This window comes from Manis pentadactyla, chromosome 16 (assembly GCF_030020395.1).
Source record: "Manis pentadactyla isolate mManPen7 chromosome 16, mManPen7.hap1, whole genome shotgun sequence".
Classification (NCBI taxonomy): Eukaryota; Metazoa; Chordata; class Mammalia; order Pholidota; family Manidae; genus Manis; species Manis pentadactyla.
Window position 1 is genome coordinate 40,525,160 of NC_080034.1, and position 24,066 is coordinate 40,549,225.

Here is a 24,066-nt window from a genome sequence, read left to right on the forward strand (position 1 = left end):
CCTGGGGGCTGGGACCAGCCTGGTGGTGGGGGGGGAATATGGGCCCTCGTTGCATTTTCTCTCTCCCAGGCCTCTAGGGCCGGGATGGAGTCTTGTACTGTGGTGCCAGGTGATCGAAGCCCAGCAGCACCCATAACCTCACCACCACAGAAGCCTAGCCTCCTGGGCCCGTGTCTGTGGGGCAGAAGCCGGCTGCCCCTGTCCTGGCTCAGCCCAGCCTGGGGTTTCAGCACCTTCTAGGGCCTTTCTCACCTCTCGTTCTTCTACCTTCTCTTTATCATGATTCCCACAGCATGACATGATTACCATGGGGCACATCTGTGCCAGTGGCGCTGGGCTCTAGAAAGAAAAAACAGTGTCTGCTTCCTTGCGGGCAGCTCCTGGGGTAGGGACGCTGTAGCTGTTGCCCTGCACCTGTCACTTCCTGGCCACTCCACAATGTTTGCTGGGAGAACTCCAGGACCAAGGAGTAGCACCCTGTCCCTTAGGAGAGAGCCGTCCTGGTGAAAAGCTGGCAAACTCTTAGCTTGCAAATAAGGCTGTTACCCAAAAGGGCAAGAAATTCTGTCACATCGCCTTCGTTCCCTGAGGCAGCTCCCTTAGAGAGACCTGGTCCTGGGACTCTGTGACTTAGAGGGTGGCCAGGGTGAGAGCATTTGCAAGGACAGGGCTGTGCTCACGTGACCCTGGCAGATTGGCCTCCCCAGGCCACACTGCATCCATACAGGGTACTGACCCGGGCAGGGAGGCCCCCACCTTCCACTAACCCCAGACCCTCATTTCCTGCCTCGGGACACTGTGCTCCGGCTATGGGCTGTTGGGGATGGCCTTTGTCTTCTCACATGTTTGTAGGCAGAATGGGAAAGCACCTTCCCCCACGTCTGAACGCAGCACAGGAAAGCACCCGCTTGAGCAACCGGTGCAGTCCTTGAAAGTTATCTGCCCACAAAAGCATATCTTGTCCTCGAAGACGAGCTAAGACGCCTCACTCTGAACATAGGGAGACCTTGAGGACGTGTGAAAACACCGCCCCTGCTTACCAGGCAGCTTCTAAGAAAATCAACAAGATGCTCTGGCCTGTCCCCCGGGAGAAGGGAAAGATGAGTATAGCACTTGGCTGAGGTCTGAGAAAGGCAGTATAAAAATAAAGGTGCTGTGCCTCTTCGGGGCTGCAGCCATTGTCTGTCTGTCTGTGTTGTCTGTGTTTTTTGTTCTCTCATTTCACCCAAAGAAGATGAGCGGCATGTTACATCTGGCGCCCAACGTGGGGCGTCCTCTCAGAGTGAGTTATACATATATTCAGCTCCATGCCTCCCCTTTGGAGTGTTCTTCGACGGCAGGCACCGTCAAGTGGCGCCCAAACAGGGACCTGAAGTATGGAGGAGAACGTGAGAGCCGCCGCGAGATAACAGTGCACACGAAACGCGAGGGGCGGTGAATCATTTAACCTCTGAGAGTATGTATCATGGGGGCCGGAAACAGCCGAGTCCTGTTAGCACAGATACTTAAGCATATGCTGTGGATGCGCAGCGCAAAGCCCTCTGGACTGAAGCTGTCTAAACCTTAACGCAGTTATGTAAACTGCTTGCCCTTAGAGTGCATTCTTGAAAACTGAAGTACTTTTAATCAAGTAAACTAAGAAGAAAGAAGGCAATTGAATATTAGAAACTCAAATCTTTATGTCAGTTTGTCTGTGTATGTTTTTATATGAAAAGTGTTGCTAACTGTAGTCATTATGTCTCTGTATGTTTGTGTGTCTAAGTGTGTAAATAAAAAATATTTTCTACCTCCAGAGGGTATTAATAAAATTGATTTAAAGACAAGCGCTTGTGAAAATTGGGCATTCTAAAACTTCCAGAAAATCTAATAAAAAATATTATGCATTAATGCTAATTTAAGCTTAACTGAAATGGACATGTCCTTATAGTTAACAGCTGCCAAAGTTTACTTAAAGTCATTTAAGTTGATGTTACCTGTTAAATATTTCAAGAAGATGCTTAAAGAAAAGCTTGACTTTGATGTTTGGTAAAAGTTTTATAAGTAATCTGGCATGTTGCTAAAAATAAGTAAACAAGTGTAGCAAATAAACATCTTAATAATAATACTGTATTAATGTATAACAGTGTATATATCTGCAAACAGCCTGAGAATTTTTGTGGTAACCAAAATTCTTACAGTTTGCTAAGTTATAAAGACATATTTTGTGCTTAGTGAGAAACTGTGCTGTAAGGCACATTTCCGAACATGATAAAATATGTTCATAGATGTATCAATCTGAAGAATGCTGGTGTAACAGTTTACAGTGGCCTGTTTTTCAGTGTTCACTGAAGGTTAAGGTACCAAATGGTTTTAAGTTCTAATGAAAAACTACTTAATATAATAAGGAAAACATTTCTGTATGCTAAAGAATGTATGTTTTAATAAGAGAAGGTATAAGGAATAGAAATGCATTGTATTGGAAGTAAAAGAAGATAACTTCAAAAGTATAGCTGTTTAAAGACAACACTGAATGTAAAAGGAAAATTGTAAAAAGTTTATAAAAAATTGATATAGTAATGCTATGTGAAATTAAAGCAAATAAATCTTGATATCAAGTACACAGCAAGACTAGAATTTTTGTTTGTTAAAAGAACAAAAGTTTATTACTCTACCTTTAATGTTGAAAGATTGTAAAAAGTTTTCTGATTGTTTATTAAAACAGTTTCTTATGCTTAAAGTCTCAATGAATTGTCTGAGTATTTAAGAAAATGAGATCTTAATATTAAAAAGACTAAGCTAAGTGTTGTTAACTATGTAACCTTCTGCATTTGCTTTTAAACTTTCTTATTATCATTCTGGTTAAATAATAAGTGTTATTTAATAACTATAATTCTATTTAGGCAAGTGCCTCAAAAACTTTTAACAACTTCCCAAGACCAAATTAAAAAAAGTATTTTTGCTTCTCAAATAACTCTGATATTTTCCAGAGGGCCCCTGGAACATATCAGTAGAATTTCTTCTCCTCATCAAGAAAAATATTTGACTAATTTGGCTTATTTACCTGATATATATTTACCTGGAAAGCACTGTCAAAAGGAATAATGCTAAACTTTATTACTGAATGTTTTATGTTACAGAAATGTCACTCTTCCCCCTAAGACGCTTACTCCTGATGCCCAATTAAATTTACCTGTTAGCACTGCTATAATCACTGACTGTGTATGTATTGATTGTACTCATGTACCCGCTTACTATAATTCTACAATCAATGTAAAATGGTCTTCTAGATATAGACTTCCAAATGGTAAGGTATTTTTAATAACAAACATATCAAGGTTTATATGTAATAACAAAACATATCAAGCCCTTTCTTCACACTATTGAGGTGTTTGTGGTGTGGGACGCATTCTTCCTGATCTAATAGACCATCTGGATATAAGCGCAAGAGGCTTCTCTGAGCTCTGCCGTCTGACTGTGATGAAAACTTGAAACTCTGAAATCCTGCTGCTGTTGCAGTTGCAGCTGCATTCCTCCTGCCGGTTCCTGGACTTGTCACTGGAGTGCAGAAAGAGATATTTAAGCTGGCCTGTGCATATAGCAAAACAACAAATTTGACTGCTTCTGTATTATCTGAATTCAACCAAGAACTGGGAGAAGTGCGAGCTGCAGAGCTTCAGAATCGCTCTGCTATAGACTGTCTGCTGTTAAAAGAACATGAAGGATGTAAGCAGTTTCCAAGAATGTGCTGTTTCAATTTGTCTTGATTTTTCTCAAACTACCCAAAATCAATTAGATGATATCCATCATATTGTCAATAAGTTTTTACAAATGCCTAAGCTATCTAACTAGTTTTCTTAATTTCATTAGATATAACTAGTATTTGTAAGTCTGCTTTTGTTATGTATCTGTATTCCTATTCTGTTAATGTGTGTACGCAATTTAACTAGTTTGTTAAAACCTATATATATATTCAAGTTATGTCTGCCTTTTGACATGTTCGATCTCAGCCATGTAATGCATATTTCACACAAAACTGGGATACCATATAATCCACAAGGTCAAGGCACTGTGAAACGTGACCATGGCACCCTTAAAGCTCAATTGGAAAAAACAAAAATGGGGGAGTTATATCCCCAGTCACCACAGAACCATTTAAATCATATCTTATTTGCAGCCAAAACTGCATCTGATATATTAAATCAGATAAAAGACATGTGCAAAGAACCCCTGAATAGTCTCTGGCACAGTCACACCTCTCTTAACCCTAAGCATTTTATGTCTTCTATTGCTGTTACTAGGGCCTTGTGTCCTTCGCAGCATGTGGAAACTCATCCAACAAGCCTCAAGAGACCTGCATCATTTGAAACTGCAGACGGCACCCCCACCTGTAATTTGTGAGATTCAAAGTCAAGTATGGTAGCCAATGACGGGTAAGATATGGTTGAATTGTAAATACCAACCTAAGACAGGGAGTGGTCGACAGAGGATTATAGCCCCATGATGGGTAAGGATTTACTTCAACCATACAACCTAAGACAGGCACATACCTTGACCCAGTCTGAGTTGGGCTAGTTGTTTTATTAAAGACAAAAGGGGGAGGTGTTGGGGACGGCCTTTGTCTTCTCACATGTTTGTAGGCAGAATGGGAAAGCACCTTCCCCCAGGTCTGAACGCAGCATGGGAAAGCACCCGCTTGAGAGCAACCGGTGCCGTCCTTGGAAGTTATCTGCCCACAAAAGCATATCTTGTCCTCGAAGACGAGCCAAGACGCCTCACTCTGAAAATAGGGAGACCTTGAGGACGTGTGAAAACACCGCCCCTGCTTACCAGGCAGCTTCTAAGAAAATCAACGAGGTGCTCTGGCCTGTCCCCCGGAAAAGGGAAAGATGAGTACAGCACTAGGCTGAGGTCTGAGAAAGGCAGTATAAAAATAAAGGTGCTGCGCCTCTTCAGTGCTGCAGCCATTGTCTGTCTGTGTTGTCTGTGTTTTTTGTTCTCTCATTTCACCCAAAGAAGATGAGCGGCATGTTACATCTGGCGCCCAACGTGGGGCGTCCTCTCAGAGTGAGTTGTACATATATTCAGCTCCATGCCTCCCCTTTGGACTGTTCGACTTAGACGGCAGGCACCAACAATGGGCCCTGGTTAGGGCCCCGCCCCAGGGGAGCCATGCCTGCTCACCTGACACTTGGGCTCTGTGCGCACCTGGGCTGGGCCTCCCTCACAGCCTAATGCCACGTAAGATGCCCTCCACTCTCCCAAGCCCTGCTGCCCCTAAAGGCCCACCCCACCATAGCCCCTCTCTCAGCCAGGATTCAGGGATGAAGGCCTGTGAAATGCAGTGCAACTTACACGAGAGCCCAGAGGGGACCAGGTCCTGAAACCCGAGCCTCTTTACCATAACCATAGCACTTGCTGAAACATGCCCCTGAGTTGCTAATTCAATGACAGAAGCCCTTGGTCAGGCTCTGATGGGAGCACAAGAAGGGTGTCCTCTGTGTGACACTGTGAGTCCCACATCTTATAGGGGGCCCACCACGGCCCTGTCACCCTCTTCTGCCAGCTCTCTCTGCTCAGGGCATGAGAGCTGGAGGGTGCGGGGAGATCGCCCTAGGCTGCGGGAGGCCTCCTTGGGAAGGCCAGTGTGCCCTCAGGATCTGGCACCATCACAACCAAACATAAGCTACCTTGTCTGGTTTTGGTGGTGGCTTCTGGAAAATAGAAAGATGGAGTGATAAACACATGGTGAGAAGGGCTCTGGCTCAGCCATGCCCCCAGGAGGGGACCTGCTCTGCAGCACAGGGACAGAACAGGGCTTTGGGTGTCCATCTGGGTGCTCGCTGCGTGCGGGTCTGCGACCAGCTGGCTCCCCCTGCCTGAGCTGAGTCACACTTCCCTGTGGGTCCCCGGGGAGACATTCAGCCTGGGATGCCTGGTGCTGGAACAGGTGTCTAACCAGGTGGTTTTCATCAGCAGCCTTTATGTCTTATGAAGACAAGAGCTCCTCCCCTTCCCCTCCTGCGCCTCCCCACCTTCCTCCGCACACCCTGCGCTCAGCCCTCAGGGAAGTCCACCCAGCACCCTGGCTTCCTGTCCTCATGCCCCCAGTTTGCAGACCTCAGACCTGCAGGCGTCTGCTGAGGCTGTCCGCTCACACCTCTGGGGGTCCCTCCTCCTGCAGGGCCCCCTCACCTGTCCTTGGGAGCCCAGCTAGCCAGGCCTCTGCGCCCGCCCTCCCCGGGGCCCGCCTCTGCCCTTTGCTGTTGCTCTGGTTAGGCAGGACACTGGCCACATGCCATGAAGGTGACATTTTCCCCCAGTACCCCAGGGGCCAAGGCCAGTCAAGACACCAGACCTGGAGCTGCCATGGCAGGAATGGGGCCACTTCATTTCTGTCCCCCGCCCAGCAGGGGCCCAGCACACCCTGGTCCTGAATAGTGACTGGGAAGGAAAGACAGGGCTCTAGAGATGGGCAGAGGCCATGTCTGTTTTTAAAGGCACAGCTGCTCCAGAGGAGAGGAATCCTGGGGCACCTGGCCCTCCCTTTGGGGCCATCATTGCCCATGTAGGGTCTGTGTTTTCCTCCGATCCACAGTAGAGGTCTCTCCCTGGCCTTTGTCCCTTGGAGTCCTTCAGAAGCCTGAGTCAGGGCCTGGGGCCACTTCTCCTCAGGGGGAGGGCTGCCCACAGGTCCCCTCTCTGAGGCAAGTCTGAGGCACAAAGCTCCTTAGAGGCCAGGCTGTGTGCCCAGGAATGGGAGGGCAGCTCTGAGCCTCCATGTGCTCAGGTGATGACCTCAGAACTGACGGGAACCTTCCCACAGGTGGAATCCTGGGGCAGCCAGGAATCCCGATACTTTGGGGAGCTGGGGAGGGCCTGGGATACAGGACTGTGTACTCAGGGGTCACTCACACTTTTAGGGTACCATCGCCAGATACACCAGCACAGCAACAGGATAAAGGGCAGCACCAGGAGAGGCACAGCCCAGAAGAGAGTGTTGAAACTGGGGAAAACTGGACTGGAAGACCCTTCATCCGGGTAAATATCCTGTGTGTCTTCCGGCACAGCATCTGGAAGGGCACGCTGTTGGACAGCTGGTGGTATGGCACCCAGTAGGGCAGGTGGGGATCCCTTCTAAAGAAAGCACATGTGTTAAGGCCTCTATGAACCTGGGCAGCTTCCTGTGGTGCCTATCACTTGGCATCCCACCCCACACCTCCAAATCCACCTTTCCCCCTTACACTCAGATTGCCCCACTCTGAGAGGGTACAGCTGGACTAGGAGCCCAAGGCTGGACCCTGAGGGCCCCTGAAGAGCCCAGGGCCACAGGCCCTGCTCAGAGGCTCTGCCCCAGAACCCTGTCAGGGAGCCAGCATCCTCCATGCTGGGCCACAGGCAGTCCCCATTGCACGCCTGGGCTGACAGCACAGGGGCCTGGTGAGGAGCACACCAGTGAAGGCACACAGGGGGTGCAGGGGGTGCTGCTGGGGCCGGGGTGAAGGCGGATTGCAGGATCAGGGCAGCACCCTGGGTCTATCTCCCCACAGCCTCGCCCTCCCTGCCCCCTCCCACAGAGCTGCTCAGCCCTCTGAGCCTGCACTTCCACATCTGTAGGAGTGAGTGAGTGGACACCCGTGAGGTTTAGAGTTCACAGCCCGTCCTGGTACAGGGCAGGCCCGTAAGGAATGGGGGCTCCTGTCCTGTTGTTACTCATGGCCAAGGAGAAGCTCACTGCATCTGTGCAGTCAGGTGCTGCAAGTCCTGAACCGTTCAACCAAGTGAGGTGCTTCAGAGAAGTGGGAGAGGAACAGGGCGAGACTGACTCAGTGCCCAAGAGGCAGGGCAGAGGAAAGGAGAGGCCAGGCCAGGGCTGGGGGAGAAGCCACTGTGCTGGGAGTAGACACCAGTTGGCTCCTGAGTTCTTTTCCAAATGTGCCTGTTGAAGGGCGGTTGTCACCGGGTGGGACTCCTGATGGGCAAATGGGTCAGCTCTGTGTGCTGATCTGTGAGCAGACATCCCGGGATAAGTATAAACAGACATGCACAGGAGTGTCAGTGCTGTTGGAAGCCAGGCTTGGGGGCAGGGCTGGGCTGGAGCACCAGTGCAGTAGAAATTCACCTCGACTACACAGAGCCACAGGTGGTCTCAGCCTCCAGGGCTCCTGGGTCTAGGACCCCAGATTTGAGGGCCTGGACTCTAGCTCCCTGTACACAGCCTCCAGCCTCCACCCCTCACCTAAGCCAGACCCATCTGGAGCTCTGAACTCCCCACCAGGAGAACCAGGCCAGGGAGGCGGCAAGGTGGGAGTCAGGGGGCCAGTCTCAGCATTGTTCCGGAGTCCGCTTAGAGTTCCAAGTGGTTGGTGCCATGTGCCTTCAGGGACCCTGGGCTTGCAACAGAGCAGAGGAGCTGCATGGCCCCAGACACGTTTACAGAGGTACTCCCAGGGCACTTCTGAAGCCTGAGTTGGGGCAGAGCTCCCCAGGGAAGGGCTAAGGGGTTGTAGTGGCTGTGAGGTACTGCACAGGTGCCCTGGACATTGTTCCTGCCTTTTGCTTCCCAGTGTGTCTCTCCGTCCAGTGAATGGATGGAGTATAGTCCCAGAGGGAGGCTGCAGTCTTACCCTGAAAGTCACACAGTTCCTCCTGCTGACATCTAAATCCGTCTTGATAAAGGTGAGGCCATTATTCAGGCTGATATCAATGAAGATGGCCCTAAAGCACAGAAAGGGCAGACAGTGACCAGCAGCCCAGACAGCACAGTGCATGCACTTGGCTCAAACTGCAGCCCAGCAGTGGACCTCGTTGTAATGGCTCTGATCATTGGGCATTCTGGACACCAGATAGGAGGCAGCACGGGACAGGAGAGCCCACCCCAGGCGAGATGAGGTCAACCTCTGCAATGAAGGCTGAGCGGGCCGTGAGGATCCCTGCATGGCCCAGATGCCCTCGTGGCCATGGGCTAAGTGGCCACGCTGGCTGTTTGGTGTCACCTGCCAAACTCTTTTCTATGACAGAGTATGCTGGCTGGGCCCTGAAAGGCTGCCTGGGCCAAAGGTACCATCCCTGGGGCCCATCCCCTCCTGCATCCTGCCCTCCTTGATAGAACCTGGGTGACAGGGGATCACAGCCCCTCAGGGGACCACCCGCACAGGTGGGTGCTGAGGAAACCCTGAGCCCTCCCAGAGCAGGTGTGAGCAGCTCCACCAAGAGGAGGCATCCCCCACGCTGGTCACGCCATAGTGCCAAAAACTGACCACTGCTCCCTGAGCTTTTCACTTACCAGCCCCGATTATTCATCTTCAGTCCTGGGCAGGTAATGGAGGTATCTTGCACAGATACAGCCTTTATTCCTGGAAGAAATTTACACGCAAATAATGTGAATGGACATGGCCCCACATCCGCGTCTCCCCTCCTGTGGCCCTTGGCAAGCAGAGGTCGCCCTTTGACAGATGTCGGCTTCTGTTCTCTGCCTTCTTCAGAGCACCTACCTCACACCAAGTACTAGGCTGCTGAGTTGACTGTCAGATTAGCTACGACATTCTGAACATTATTACCTTTGTTGGAGCTCGTAATGAAAACTAAATGCTAAGTATGGTTAGGGGAAAGGATTTGTGTCTGGGTGTGGAATGGTTAGGATTAAATGGGGAAAAAATCCCCAAAGAGGTGCAAACTGACTTTCCCGTTGGATATTCACAGTCCAGAGAGAAGAATGATGTAACGGTAGCCCAGCATGCAGAGGGGCCTGGACAAGCATGATTGACTGGAAAGGAGTTTTCAAACCAATATTACATGCATGGGATGAATTTCCATTTATTGGTGTCCTCTTTAATTTCTCTTAAGAGTGTCTTGTAGTTTTCAGGGTATAGGTCTTTCACTTCCTTAGTTAGGTTTATTTCTAGGTATTTTATTCTTTTTGATGCTATTGTGAATGGAATTATTTTCCTGATTTTTCTTTCTGCTAGTTCATCTTTAGTGTATAGGAATGCAACAGATTTCTGTGTATTAATTTTGTATCCTGCAACTTTGCTGAATTCAGATATTAGTTCTAGTAGTTTTGGGGTGGATTCTTCAGGATTTTTTATGGCATCATCTTTCAATCTCAAGTGAACACACCATCCTGGGAGACCTGGCAGAGATTCAGAGCCCCGGGGCTGCCTCAACTTTCCTCCCACAGACTAATGCACTCAAGTCCTTGCCTCTCAGTGGAAGTGAGAGCCCAGGAAAGGGAGGGGGATGCAGCTCTTAGGGCACACCCCACCCCACACCCAGCCAGGTCTGCAGGAGAGGCTGCTCCCAGGGGTGGGATGGTGCTGGGGATCGATTAAGTCCTGGGCACGAGTGGCAGGTGGCCAGGCTCCCAACCAGTTACCCCTTCCACTGCCCATGTTGCTTGTTTTCAGTGTGTACATAGTGAATGGTCAGCACGGGCTCTGAAGGCCTGGTTTGCCGTGGGACAGCTGTCCCTGGAGGAAAGGAGGGGCTACTTACGGATGGTTTCCTTTCTAAGTCGAAACTGACAGATAACCTCATCCTTGTCTATGTTTTGAAAACCTTTCCCAATAACCTTGACTTCATTTTTATCTGCAAGAGTAATATCCAAATGTCTGTGTGAGGAAGGGCTGAGTTACTTTCCTCAGACCACAACTATGACAGGCCGCCCCCAAAACAGAATCCCCATGAACTCTAGGGAGGAGGCAGCTGTAGCTGAACCCACATCTGGGCAACCCCCTGGCCAGATCCTCCCCTGGGGTCACTGAGGGCCCACTCTCAGGAGCCTGGGCTGGGCCTCGAGCACTCAGGGGCCCCTCCCCACTTCCCATGACCCAGGAAGTCCAACCATTAAAGGCACCCTGCCTAGTTCCCTCCCTAGGGACAAACCCAGCCACGGGTTTCTGCTCTGAAATACCAAGGTGCCCCCTAATGGGCGCAGGCAGGGACCCGGCAACCCTGACATAATTGAGAGAGGAGCCAAGACATCCTGGTGAGTCAGCCCTGGGTCACGTCTGTGCTGCACGCGCACACCTGGGGGCCTGTGGGACTTTCTGCCACCTGGAGTCAATTCTCTATTTCCCCCCACCCCGTCTTTCTGGGGGCCAATGGCAGAGCGGAAACCAGAGATAATCATAGAAATGAAGATGTCAAACTGGCTGCACGGCTGGGCACTTAACCCAGGAGGAGCAGGGAAGGCCCCCAGGTGTGGGGTTGCTAGGCTCCCCCCACACCGCATGTTCAGAAGATGGGGAGTCAGACAGCTGCCCCCAACAGCTGGCTCAGCTGGAAGCTGTCATCCCGGAGGTCCCTTACCCACTCAAATTACATTTCAAATACTAATCAGACTTGAATTTCTGGGGTGATTTGTAAATAGTTTGACGTATTGTCCTGGTTATATATGGTTGGGTCCCATTTGGTAGTGTTGTTCAGGTTTTTTAAAACAGTTTTTTAAATTTCCTCATAAATCTTTTGGATGTGAGATTAAAGAAAGTAATTACACTAAACTTCTGTGGCAGTCATTTTGCAGTACGGTCACCAAGCCATTGTGCAGTGCGCTCTAAAGTGATAGGGGGCCCGTTACAAACCTGGACAAAGATGCCATCACATTCCCACCCCCCAGCACACCCCAGGCACCTGTACCTCAGTACCTCACACAGACTTACATACATACCTGACAAAAACATTCTATGGACCCAATGTGCATTCCAAACCACGATCACCCCACAGACACCACATTCACGTACAGACAGCACATTATACACATTCATGCCTCACGCGCCACACACACACATGGTGGGCTCAAACACACTGCACAGACTGAAACCACATACACCACTCCCACCACACACACGGCACATTCACAAAGCAAACACACACACACCTCTGCGTTTACAACAGCAACGCCAGTTATTACCTCTAGAGCAGTTATTACCTCTAGAGCAGATACGGGAGAAATCCACAGATGTAATCTGCACACAAGACCTTGCTACGAGCTGAAATAGAGAGAGAGGAGTGGCAGGGTCACGGGAGGGAACGGCGGGGGCACGGTGTGCAGCCCCCTTCATCCCCCCTCACTCACTGGGTCAACGATGTCTTCCAGTCCAGGGTATCCACTGTCCACTCCAAACACATGACCCTCTTCGCCAGCAGTTTCCAACAGCTGAAAGGGAGAGGAGACAGCCTGGGCCCACAGCCAGGGGTGATGACCCAGAGGTCCCCATCCCAGGAGACAGACACCCGGGGCTAGACACTGGCATCAGCCAGCAGCCCGCCCTCAGGGAAGGGAGAGCTCTTCCACCCTCACCTCTGCTGGGTAGGTCTGACACAACACTTGTTATTCATTCTGAACGGCCACCTTGCACATCTTTTAACTCCCTGGGCTCAGCCTAAGTGGAGAGGGCCCAACCCCATTCCCCAGGCTCTTTTTGGTGGGTAGAGGCCCATCTCTGGGCGACCCTCATAGAGCTGTCTTTGAAGCTTTCCCCAGCTAGGCTCACAAGTGACCCCTCGTTACCTGCTCAGAATTACCTGGTATTTCTGGTGATTTTGCACTCCGACAAAAAAAAGACTTGCCCCCAACTGCTTAGATTTTGCAGCCTGAGAAAGAGGAAGTGGTGGGTATAATCAATTTGGTCCAAATATGTGGACCAAAAGGCTGGTAACAATGCGCTTGACTCACTTCAACTTTTGTCTCTGCAAAGGATTCTGGCAGCAGTTCTCCACCTGTCAGCAGGATGATGAGGCTGGGAACCTCCGCTCCTGTGGGAGAGGCAGGGAGTGACTGGGTCAATGAGAGCAACTGCCTCAGGCCTCCAGGACCTGAGCACTGCTCGCCACACCTCACCCTCCTGGGGAGAGGCCACCCAGACCTGAGCACCTGCCACCCACATGCCTGGAAAGCTTTGCAGCTTATCATGCAACAAGAAGGGCCCGTAGCCCAGGACCCACTTTGCAGATGAGGAGACTGAGCCCAGCTTAGGGTTCTTCCTGCAGAACTGTCACTTCTACCAGATGGTGCAACCTTTGCCCTGAAAGGCAACTCCAGGAATTTCACAGGATAAGCATCAGCCTTCCAGATGAGCAAAAGCAGGAGTGGGCACACCTACTGTGCAAGACTCCCGCAGGTCCATGCAGGCCTGGTCCAGCTCTGGGCCTCACCCACAGCTCTCCCATGGGCACCTGTAGACCCAGGCTCAGGGCTTTAGGTCAGAGGCAGGTGAGCAGTAGACCCCCTACCCAGCTCAATGCCTCTCCCTGGGCCACACATCTTTCCTAGACCCTACAGCTAAGATGAAGATGTTCTGGGACAGGCGCAGTCTTTTACACTATGGGAGACACAGAGCAGGAGCATCAGCCCAAGGGAAGGAGTTGAAGGGAGAAGGAGTCAGGGAGGAATGTGTGCTCAGCAAGGGGGAAGGTCAGGCTCCCTTCTTACACTGAAGTCCCACAGCTCTAGGACCCCCTGGGTATCCCCCTTTCTTCTTCATGCAGCCCAGCTCCAGGGCCAGCGCCTCACATTTCCTAGGAACCATGAAGTCGCACACGTGACCCCTTGTGTGCTGTGGGACATCACCAGGGTGGTTTTCATCCCCACTGCTCAGAGCAGGAGGCTGCCGCTCAGAGAGCACAAGCAGCTGGCTCCAGGAGTCAGAGCTTGGATGCGGCCAGGGACGGTCTGCACCGACCTCACTGAGGCCCAGGCCTGGCTTTTTCCCCGGACACCATCCCCAAGAAGGCAGGAAGCAGCTCACTTACCTGCAGCACGTGTTCTTTCGATCTGCTCATTTGCCTGCAACAAAATGAAGGAAAATGTGTGTGTGGTGGGGGGACAGTGAGATGACCCAATGATGACCCTCTGAGAACTTGATAAAGCAGAGCCACATCTCAGAAATCTAGATTCTGTGCCTTTTCCAGTCTGTGCTGCATATTTATGGCTCCTGTAGGTAGTACATTGAGCAATTCAATAACAGAATTGATTATTTGTTCTCTGAAAAAAAAAAAAATCAGAGCAGGTGGGAGATGGAACGAGGGGTTGCCTATTACAACCAGCCCCCAGCTGACCTTGTCCTTCTGCACGTGCAGCCCTGCCGGGACGGGAGAGGGCCAAGTCAAGGAGCCCTGTCCCGGCCCTCTGTCCTGTGCCTTTGGCATTGGCTGGCCTGGTTCCCACCTTCCCAGTCCCCTATCTGGTGAGCAGGGTGGTGAGGGGACGCTGCTTTCTAGGCCCATAGGGATGGCCTGGTCCTTTCTGTGCTCAGCTCTGTCTAAGCTGTGCAGAACTGGGGGCCTCACCCAGGGATACACCCTGACTGTCCATGGTGTGTGGGGAGATCCCAACTGCGATTCCATCACAGTGTGACTGGCAGCACGACCGCCCCCCGGGGGCCCTGGAGAGGGCACACTGTACCCCCACACTTAAGGCAGAGCTTGGAAAGGTCACCGTGCTCACCCTGGCCCCTCCTGTCCACAGGCCCTGGGACCCTCCAGTGCAGTGTCCTCAGGCTCTGTCTGGTGCTCCTCAGGGGGGTTCCAGTCATTTTCCTCCATGAGAATCTTAACCTCCCGGCTACTCAGAAGCTCCGTAATGTCCCACCTCCCACCTTGACCCTCCTGGGATGCAGGCCCACGGTGCCTTCCTCCAGCCCCACTCCAGGACCCACTCCTGGGCTCACCTGACCAGACTCCGGGGGAACATGCTCCCCTCCACTGAAGCACCCACACTTGGATGATACCCATCCCTTCCTCCCTGGTTCTGATTGTCTCCCTCTTTTCCCAGTGGCCCAGGGCAGAAAGTGACACACAACAGCAGGTGCCAGGCTATGTCCTGAAAGGCCCCCCACATCTGCTCCACCTGATTTGGGAATCTTCACAGTCACCCTGTTCTAGTGAAAGGGCAGAGCACGGAGGGAAGGACTAGGGTCAGGTGGAGGGCTGGGCTCTGAGGGGAGGAGTCTGTCTACTAGCACGGGGTCCAGCCAGCACCAGTGTAGAGGTGCCATGGGGCCTAGGGGGCCAGGGCTGAAGGTCAGGGAGGGCAGTGAGGGGAGGGTCCAGGGCAGCCGTGCCTGCACACCAGTGGGTTCCTCAGTGTGGGCTCAGGGGCCCCCTCTGCTCCCTCGCCATCCCTGTGGCCTGATTGCTGGGTCTGCTTTAGGGGATCAGTGAAACACTTACTTGTCCAAGGTCAGCTTCATGTGGATGCGGCCGTGTGTGGAGTAGGTGATGAAGGACACACGCTGTTTGGGGCTTCGGAGGAAACATGGGCTTGTGAGCAACTATACACACAGGCTGAAAGTGATGCTGATATGCGACAGGGAGGGGGTGCCCACCAAGCTCCCTGTTCTCCATTCTGTCTCTTTTAGTGTGGAGTCCATTTCCTGGACTCCAGAAGTTCTCATCACTTCAGTTAAGGATTATGAGGCCTGGAAGGCGTGCAGCCCTCTTGTCAGAGTGCGGCATAGCACCCTGTAGACCCGAATCCCAAAAGCCTGCTTGCTCTCTCTGCCTCTCTCTCTCACACACACACACATGCACACAGGGCTGCTGCATGCACAAGGAGATAGGCAGCTTCGTGCTCTTCCACGAGGGCCCTCCCAAGCTGGCCTCTCGTCTCCTGTCAAATTCTTGGTACTTTCACTTCTCCTCCTCCCTGGACGATCTTCCCCACCTCCCTCCCCCTCATCTCAAAGAAATTATCCTCCCTCATCAGCCATTCATATTCTGCCCTCCCTTTGCACCTTCTGGCCACTCTTCTGATCACCTGGCCCTCGTTATCCTTTAGTTACATTGTTCCCACAGGTCCCTGTATGAGCTCCCCACTGGTCCTGGCTCTTGCCCACCATTATGAGACTTCTCGGCCTGGAGTACAGCTGGAGTCCTGTCTTTCTGGAGTCCCACCAGCCCCTCTGATCACGCATCGTCCAGAGCTCCCTATGGCTCACAGCAGGAAATCCAAGCCCTGCTTCCTGGCATTATTCGTCTCTTTTGCCTTGACCACAAGTTGACCTTTTGCTTCATCTCCCAGCCGTCCCATGTTAACCATGTTCAGCCAAATAGACCCCTTACTACTCAAATGACCTTCATGGTTCTTGTCACCCTCTATTTCTCATCCTTCAAGATCTAGATAAAATTTCCACATCCAGATGCTTAGTTACAGTGTTAAGTAGTTTGCCTATTTCCTAATCTGTGAGGTCTGCCAGGGAAGACTGTGCCCCTGAAAACTAGGCCTGACTCCCAGGAAGGAGCCAAGCAAGGCTGCAGAGATCTTAGGAAACAAATGGGATCTGTCCTTCTCTCCTGCTTCAGAACACTGCCCCGAGCTTTGCGACCTGAGGCAGTCCCATGTCCGCTGCATCTAAATAGCAATGTACTCAGTCAGAGAGGAAAACGCCCTGCAACACAGAGCTGAAAAGCCATACTTTTAAAATCTGTGCACCAAATCCCGCACAAAGCTCTGTGTGAACTCCCAGTTGTCATTTACACTGCGTGATCTGAAAAAGAAGAAGACATGAGTCAGAGGTGGAGGTGCATGTATCATGTGAGCATGGTTTCTGCCTTCCCTGCCTTCCTGCAGGCCCTTAGCAAGCTCCTCCATGAGCGCCCCCAGCTCCTGAAATAGCTAAAGCCCACCACAGCTCCTGGAGTGAGGTCAGTGGGTTACCCTCGTGGTGACTTTAGTCAATGTGAGGGGCAGCAATTGACCAATTAGACCTGTGTGGTAGGGGATGAGGGACTTCTCGGATGAGGGGCTTTTGGCGGCAAACACGGATGGTTGATCATGCCACGTGGGAATATTAGGAAATGAGGTGGGATGCATTGGTCGGTAAAGCCTCCAGAAATTCTGATATGCTGGCTCTCCTGGTCCCCCATTTCCCCTTGGGAATCACCATTCCCAGCTCTCTGCTCCTCCTCCAGCCCTTGAACACGGGGGTGGGTCATGGCTCTCGGCTCTCCCTCCCCACCATTCCTTCTGCCTCCAAGGCTACATCTAAAGTCGTCAGCAAATAGTGAGGAAACTAAGGACAGATGACCCCAATATCAAGATTACCCAGTGAGTACGTATCTATCAGGCACTTTATGTACATGATTTCTGATTCCAGAACAACCCTATGATAGTACAATTATTCCCACTTTTCAGATGAGAAAACAGGATTCCACAGGTCATAGAATGTGACACAGTTTCAATAGCTAGCATGGATGTGAACCCAGCCCTGGCTGCAAAGCCCACACTCTACCCATCGCACTTGGCAGGTCAGGGTGACCCTGAGTCAGACAACTGCTGGGTAGCAAAGCAGCAGACTCTAACCACCTACTTAAATAGAGATTTTCTCTCAGACCCACACTGAAGTGCAAGACAACTCCATTCCTAACTAATGATGGTAACACTTCCCCTTTTCCTCCCCATTACTTCTCTCCTCTGTTTTCCCATTGAGTGAAAAGGACACACTCCAAAGACAATTTATAGGAAACAAGAGTCTTCAACCCACCTATCTACTCTGGGATAGTTGTTAATTTATGATAATTTTGAAGGAAAACCTTGATTGTGAGAGCTCACAGGCAACCACAGGGACCTATAGTTCCCCAGCAAGGAGGCAGTATGGAACAGAGCAGACATGTAGGCTTTGGCACTCAGGGCTCCAGTCATGATTTAGTGCCCCACTCTTACATGAGAATGGAGAGATGGGCATCAATAGACAGCTCCACAATTAAACCTTGAGGCCAAAACATTCTAGTGATATAGCTATTCTGGGAGAATGGATGCATAGAGCAGAATCATGTAAGGGAGCTGAGATATAACAAAGCTAAATTCTCTTCTTCCACAGTAAGAAGTTAACAGAGAATATGTAACCTTAAGCAGCAAGAAGTAGCAAAAAGTATAAACATGTCTTAGTGTATAAACACATTATTAGATACATGGTCACAGAATATATTAGATACATGTTCAAAAAAATAAAATCTGAAATACTTGCAAATGGCTCTCTCTGAGGAGTAGGATCAGAAGCGGGGTGGTATGGGGCAAGAGCCTCAAGGTTTTTGTTTGTGTGTGGTGTGTGTGTATTTGTAATAGCGTTCTATCTTAAATTCATGTTCAAGCATTTCCTTGATAAATTAAAAAATGAAATTACAGACAAACTAGTGGCATGAAGTGTGAAAATGGCAGACTTGGAAGCTGTGGGCCTTAGTTTCCACAAAGAAACACTGAACAAACAGAGGCATAAATTGGAAACAGTATACTTCCATGGAAAACAATCTACAAAGGTAGGAAGAAACCTAGGGAAAAAGAAACAATGGAAATATAAGACAGCAAACAATAAGCAAACAATAAGATGATATAGCAAGTTCTCACTTATCAAGAATCACTCTAAATGCGAATAGATTAAATTCACCATTCAGAAGGCACCAAGTGGCTGGGTACACAATAAAACCCAAATATATGCTGCTTACAAAAGACTCATTCAGCTCTAAAGATATATGTAGGTTAAAAATGAAGTGATAGAAGAAGAAATTCCATGCAAGTGGAAATCAGAACAAATCAGCCATAGTTATATCAGATAAAATAGCCTTTAAGCCAAAAATGGTAACAAGAGCCAGAGAAACAGGATTCTGGGAAAATGGTGGAGTAGAGAGAGCCTGAAGTCACCTTTGCCCACCAGATGTACACTTACACACAGAGTATTTCACCCTGAAGAAGAGTGGAGACTGAAGTGAACACCACCTTCTATACAAGGAGGGACAGAAAGATCACACACACACAAAAAAACCCAATGCAGCAGGAGAGACAGAGACCCAGGAACCACAAGAACCGCAATCCCAGCACAGCAACTGGCCGAGGGGAGGGGAAGGGGTACAGCTGAGAGCCAGGTGTGGAATCCTTGCCCTAGGGCACAGAGAAAAGGAACTAGATCACAAGTGAAAGAGCCTAAGTTTCAGCGCTAAGTACCCACTGCTTAACAAGGAAAACATTGGAGGCCATCTCGGATCAGGAGAGCGGGCCAGCACCACTGTTTGCACTTCTTCCACACACCCACAGGGAGGGTGCACAAATCTGTGGGCTGGTCCCACCAAGGCATTTCCCCAGAGCACCGCAAGAGAATGCATTTGTGAGGCTGACATTTGGCCACCAGCTGGACCCAGTGGGCACCATTGTAGGAATTCTCCAGAGAAGCCCAGAGTGCACAGGGTCCACAGGGAATAAGAGCAAAGTGTCTGATCCTGGCCACCAGTGGGACTGGCAGGCACCTATGTGGGAATTCCCTGGAGCAGCTCAACTGCATGGCGGCCACAGGGGAATGTGTGTGAATGATGTCTGATCCTGGCTGCTGGAGGGATTGGTGGGCACCAATGTAAGAATTCCCTGCAGCATGAAAGAATGTGCAGGGACTGTGGGGTGATATGTGCCCATACAGTGCCTGATCCCAGCCACCAGCAGAACCCTGGGTGCTGAGGTGGGAATTCCTGGGAGTGGCCCAGAGCAGGCAGCGGCTGTGGGGGGAAAGTGCAGCGTGATTCCATGCTGCCAGAGGGGCCTGATGGGCCCCGATGTGAGAAATCACTTTAGCAGTCCAGAGTGTGCACAGGCATATGCATGCACAGGGGGACTTAGCGGGTACCAGATTACCAGAATTGTACCGCCAATCTGCCACTGGCACACCACCCTTTCTTCAACAAATGCAGAATCCAGGATCCCCCCCCAATGGGCTCCCAAAGCGGCACCCCCAGGACCATGCCCTGGGAGCTCCAGCACCAGGGAAAGCTCATCTCACAGCCCCCAGCTTGCCAAAACCATGAGGCCTATGCAGTCTACACATACAAGGTCAATCCTTTAAGACCAGAAAAGCAAGCCCTTTCAATTAATTCATAGAACCAAGTGCCAAAAATCATAGAAAATGATGAGACAGAGGAATATTCTTCAAGTAACCAAACAAGAAAATAAAAAACAGAAAAAAACAAAATGAAACAGAGTCAACCATTTACCAGATAAAGAATTTAATACAATGGTTATAAAGATACTCACTGGACTGGAGAAAACAATAGCAGAACCCAAGGCAGACCTCAACAAGGAGACAGAAAGTCTAGAAAAAGAACCAATAAGAGATGAAGAATTCACTAGATAAAATAAAAAAATACACTGAAGGAAATGAACCACCGACTAAAGGATGCAGTAGAGTGGATTAGTGACTTGGAAGACAGAGTAATGGAAAGCACTCAGGCTGAATGGCAGAAGGAATAAAGAATTAAAAGAAATGAGTATAGGGTAAGAAAGCACTGGACATCAAACATCATAACATCCGCATTTAGGAATCCTAGAAGAGACAGAGGAGAAAATTTATTTGAAGAGATAAGAGCTGCAAACTTCCCTAACCTGGGGAAGAAAACAGTCTAGCAGGCCCAGAAAGCACAGAGAGCTCCACGCAAGATGAATGAGCTCAAGGAGGCCCACCCCAAGACACATCATCATTAAAATTTTAAAGATCAAAGACACAGAGAGAATCTTAAAAGCAGCAGGAGAAAGGCAACAAATTACATATAAGGGAAACCCCAAAAGGTTATCAGCTGGTTTTTCTGCAGAAATTCTACAGGTCAGAAGGGAATGGCATGATATATTCAAAGTGCTGAATGGAAGAAAATCTCCAACCAGTAATACTCTGCCAGCAAGGTTATCATTTGGAATTGAAGGAGAGATAAAGAGCTTCACAGATAAACTTGTTAAAAGAGTTCACCACTACTAAACCAGCCTTACAAGAAATGTTAAAGGGACTTCTTTAAGAGGAAAAGAAAAGACTCTAAATAGAAACAGGAAATTTAACAAAGGAAAAAATTTCTACTGGTAAAGAAAACTTTATAAAAGAGACGGTAGATCAGTTAGCATGGATGTCAAAAGGACAAAACTAGCCAAAACAATCACATCTCAAAATTAGAGAAAATACTTAATAAAAAGTTGTGAAAAATAATATACACATAAAATGTGGAGGAGGGAGAATAAGAAATGTAGTGCTGTGAGACTGCATACAAACTTAAGTGACCATCAGCTTATTATAATTGTTATATTCATAGGAAGTCATATAAGAATCCCATGGTAACCATAAACCGAAAACATAACAGATGCACAAAAAAGGGAAGGGAATCCAACCATAACACTAAAGAAAGTCATAAAACACAAGAGAGCAAGAGAGGAAGAAAGGAACAGAGAACAACAGCACACACAACCAGGAAATATTTAACAAAATGGCAATAAGTACATATAGATCAATAACTGTAAATGTAAATGGCCTAAATGCTCCAATCAAAAGACAGTGTGGAGAACCAGGAAAAGGGGGCAGAGTAGGAAGGCATGGCACAAACCTCCCCCCACATACACACCAATGAAGTAACTACGGCAAATAGTACTAACCCTGAAAATGACCTGAAAGTTGCAGAACAGACCATCTACACCTGGTGAAGAAGAGAAAAGCACACCGACAAGGGCGAAGTGGTAGAGCAGTGATGAACTGGGACCTATGCCCTTCCCCCATCCGAGCCCACAGGTAGGAGGGAGAGGAATGGTGCGGGGAGGGGATAAGTGTTCAAGAATCCTGCACACGTGGCCCTGGAGATCAGCTCTGGGAACACGAGCCCACACTGCACTGGACTTTGGTGAGTAATGGGGCTGGACACCAGGGAGAGTTGGAGCACTTGGGAAGGCTATGACTCCTGTTGCTTGTGGAATACATGCATGCTTCAGCGGTCCTGCTGAGAACAAACAGACAGGCAACAGTTTGAAAGATTTACCAGCAGCATGAAGTATGCCAGAGGAGTGGGGATTGGAGGGAGCTCTCCCTAGAGGAGAAAGAGCAGGAGGATGATGCTTCCCCAGGCCTCCCTCAGCCCAATTGGTCTGGTGCGTGTGGGAGCTCCAAATGCTCCATCTTCCTCACTGGTGGCTAGGTCCTGCAACACACTTTCCTGTGCTGGAAAATTGCTGAATGCAGAAAGTGGCCCTGCCTGACCCCCAGTAGAAGTGCTACAAGGCACACGCAGGGCATGCAGACAGGCAGAAAGGTGAACCCTCCCACAGCCCACCAACAAGTGTGGTTCCACTGCAAAGGAGAACCAGACACTGATGAGTAAAGAGTTTTGAGCTTCTGGGCACAACAGTATATACCTTATTCATAAAGTCACTACTTTCCAGACCAGGAAGCAGAACAGATCTGTCTCACACAAAAGAAGAAACACAGAAACCCAGACAAAATGAGGAGGCAGAGGAATATGCTTCAAGTAAAACAAGATAAGACACCAGGAAGAGGGCTATATAAAACAGACATTACCAATCTTCTTGGTAGAATAATAGTCATAAAGAGGCTTACTGATCTAGGAAAAAGAATTGATGATCTCAGTGAGAACTTCAACAAAGAGAGAGAGGAATTGAAAAAAAGTCACTCAGAACTGAATAATACAATAACTGAAATTAGAAAATACAATGGAGAGAATGAATAGTAGACTGCTGGAAGTAGAGGAAATAGTCGATGATATGGAAAATAGAGAACAGGAAAACAACCAAGCTGAGGAACAGAGAGAAAAGGGAATTTCTAAAAATGAGAAGAAGCTAAGATGCTGAGAAAGTGTGTGACAACTCCAATGGAAACAATATTGGCATAATTGGGGTCCCAGAAGGAGAAGAGAGAGACAAAGCAGAAGAAAGTCTCTTTGAAGAAACAATAGCTGAAAACTTCCCCAATCTGGGGAAGGAAATGGACACCCAGGTTCTGGAAGTGCAGAGAGTCCCTAATAAAAAGAACCCCAGGAAGACAACACAAGACATATAGTAATTAAAATGGCAAAGATTAAGATAAAGAGAGAATCTTGAAAGCAGCAAGCGAGAAGCAGACAGTTACCTATAAGGATAACATCATAAGGCTATCAGCTGACTTCTCAGCAGGAACTTTACTGGCCAGAAAGCCGTGACATGAAATATTTAATGTATTGAAAGGAAGAACCTACAACCAAGAGTCCTCGGCCTAGCAAGGTTATCATTAGGAATTGAAGGAGAGGTTAAAAGTTTCCAGGATAAATGAAAGTTAAAAGAATTCACCATCATTTAACCAGCCTTACAGGACATGTTAAAGGGACTTCTGTAGGTGGAAGTGTTCTTAAGCCTAAATACTTTTCATCAGTGAAGATGAACCTGCAGGAAAGGTAGTAGACCAATTGTTTATTAAGCAAATATGAAGTTAAAAGAAAAACAAAAGTAGTAAATCAACTATACACAAAATCAGTCATGGGATATATAAAATATGGAGATGATGATATCTTACATAGAGAGAGTGGAAAAGGAAAAAGAATAAAAAAGTAGTACTTTTAGACTGTTTGAAACAGAGGGCCCATCAACTTAATACACTGTTACATATTTTAGAAACTATCCATGAACCTTATGGTAATGACAAACCTAAAGGCTATAATAGACACACAAAAAGTAAAACAGAAGAATCCAAGCATAACACTAAAGAAAACCATCAAATAACAAGAGAATAATGTAAGATAGGAAGAAAGGAACAGAAAAGAACTATAAACATAGCCAGAAAACAATAAAATGTCAATAATGGATAAAGAAACAAGACTGATCTGTATGCTTCCTACAAGAGACTGATTTCAGACCTGAAGACATGCACAGATTGAAAATCAAGGGATGAAAAAAGATACTTCATGCAAATAAAAGTGAGAAAAAAGCAGGAGCAGCTATGCCAATACTGGCAAATAGACTTCAAAACAGAAAATAACAAGAGACAAAGATGATATTACACAATGATAAAGGAATCAGTCCAACAAAAGGATATAACAATTGTAAACATCTATGCACCCAAAATAGGAGCACCTATATATATACAAAACAAATACTAACAAGCCTAAAGGGAGAAATAGTAACACAGCCATATTAGGAAATTTTAACAGGACACTTACATCCATGGACAAATCATCCAGACAGAAAACAAATAAGGAAACAGAGGCACTGAATGACACTTTAGACCAGATAGAGTTAACAGATAAATACCAAACATTCCACTCTCAAATAGCAGGATACACGTTTTTCTCAAATTCACATGGAACATTCTAACATTC

At 48.5% G+C, this 24,066-nt stretch overlaps 1 protein-coding gene across 1 annotated transcript; it reads right to left on the bottom strand.

Moving 5' to 3' along the window:
* Window positions 1-4,211: 4,211 nt before the first annotated feature.
* On the bottom strand, window positions 4,212-16,423 carry LOC118933399 (uncharacterized). The gene is made up of 11 exons (XM_057493788.1): window positions 16,392-16,423; window positions 15,148-15,219; window positions 13,729-13,762; window positions 12,653-12,732; window positions 12,502-12,570; window positions 12,053-12,133; window positions 11,906-11,966; window positions 9,263-9,332; window positions 8,604-8,694; window positions 6,892-7,113; window positions 4,212-4,756 (listed from the first exon to the last, which is right to left on the bottom strand). Exons 8-11 carry the CDS (start codon window positions 9,277-9,279, stop codon window positions 4,322-4,324), a joined length of 765 nt encoding a protein of 254 aa, XP_057349771.1. The 5' UTR covers window positions 9,280-9,332; window positions 11,906-11,966; window positions 12,053-12,133; window positions 12,502-12,570; window positions 12,653-12,732; window positions 13,729-13,762; window positions 15,148-15,219; window positions 16,392-16,423; the 3' UTR covers window positions 4,212-4,321.
* Window positions 16,424-24,066: the final 7,643 nt, after the last annotated feature.

Excerpts from the sequence above, each read along its gene's own strand:
- LOC118933399 (XM_057493788.1), bottom strand. Across the intron at positions 7,114-8,603 it reads GGAACTGTGTGACTTTCAGG|AAGGGATCCCCACCTGCCCT; the intron begins GTAAGACTGCAG and ends TGCTTTCTTTAG. Across the intron at positions 4,757-6,891 it reads GGCGATGGTACCCTAAAAGT|AGTGAGGCGTCTTGGCTCGT; the intron begins GTGAGTGACCCC and ends CCCTATTTTCAG.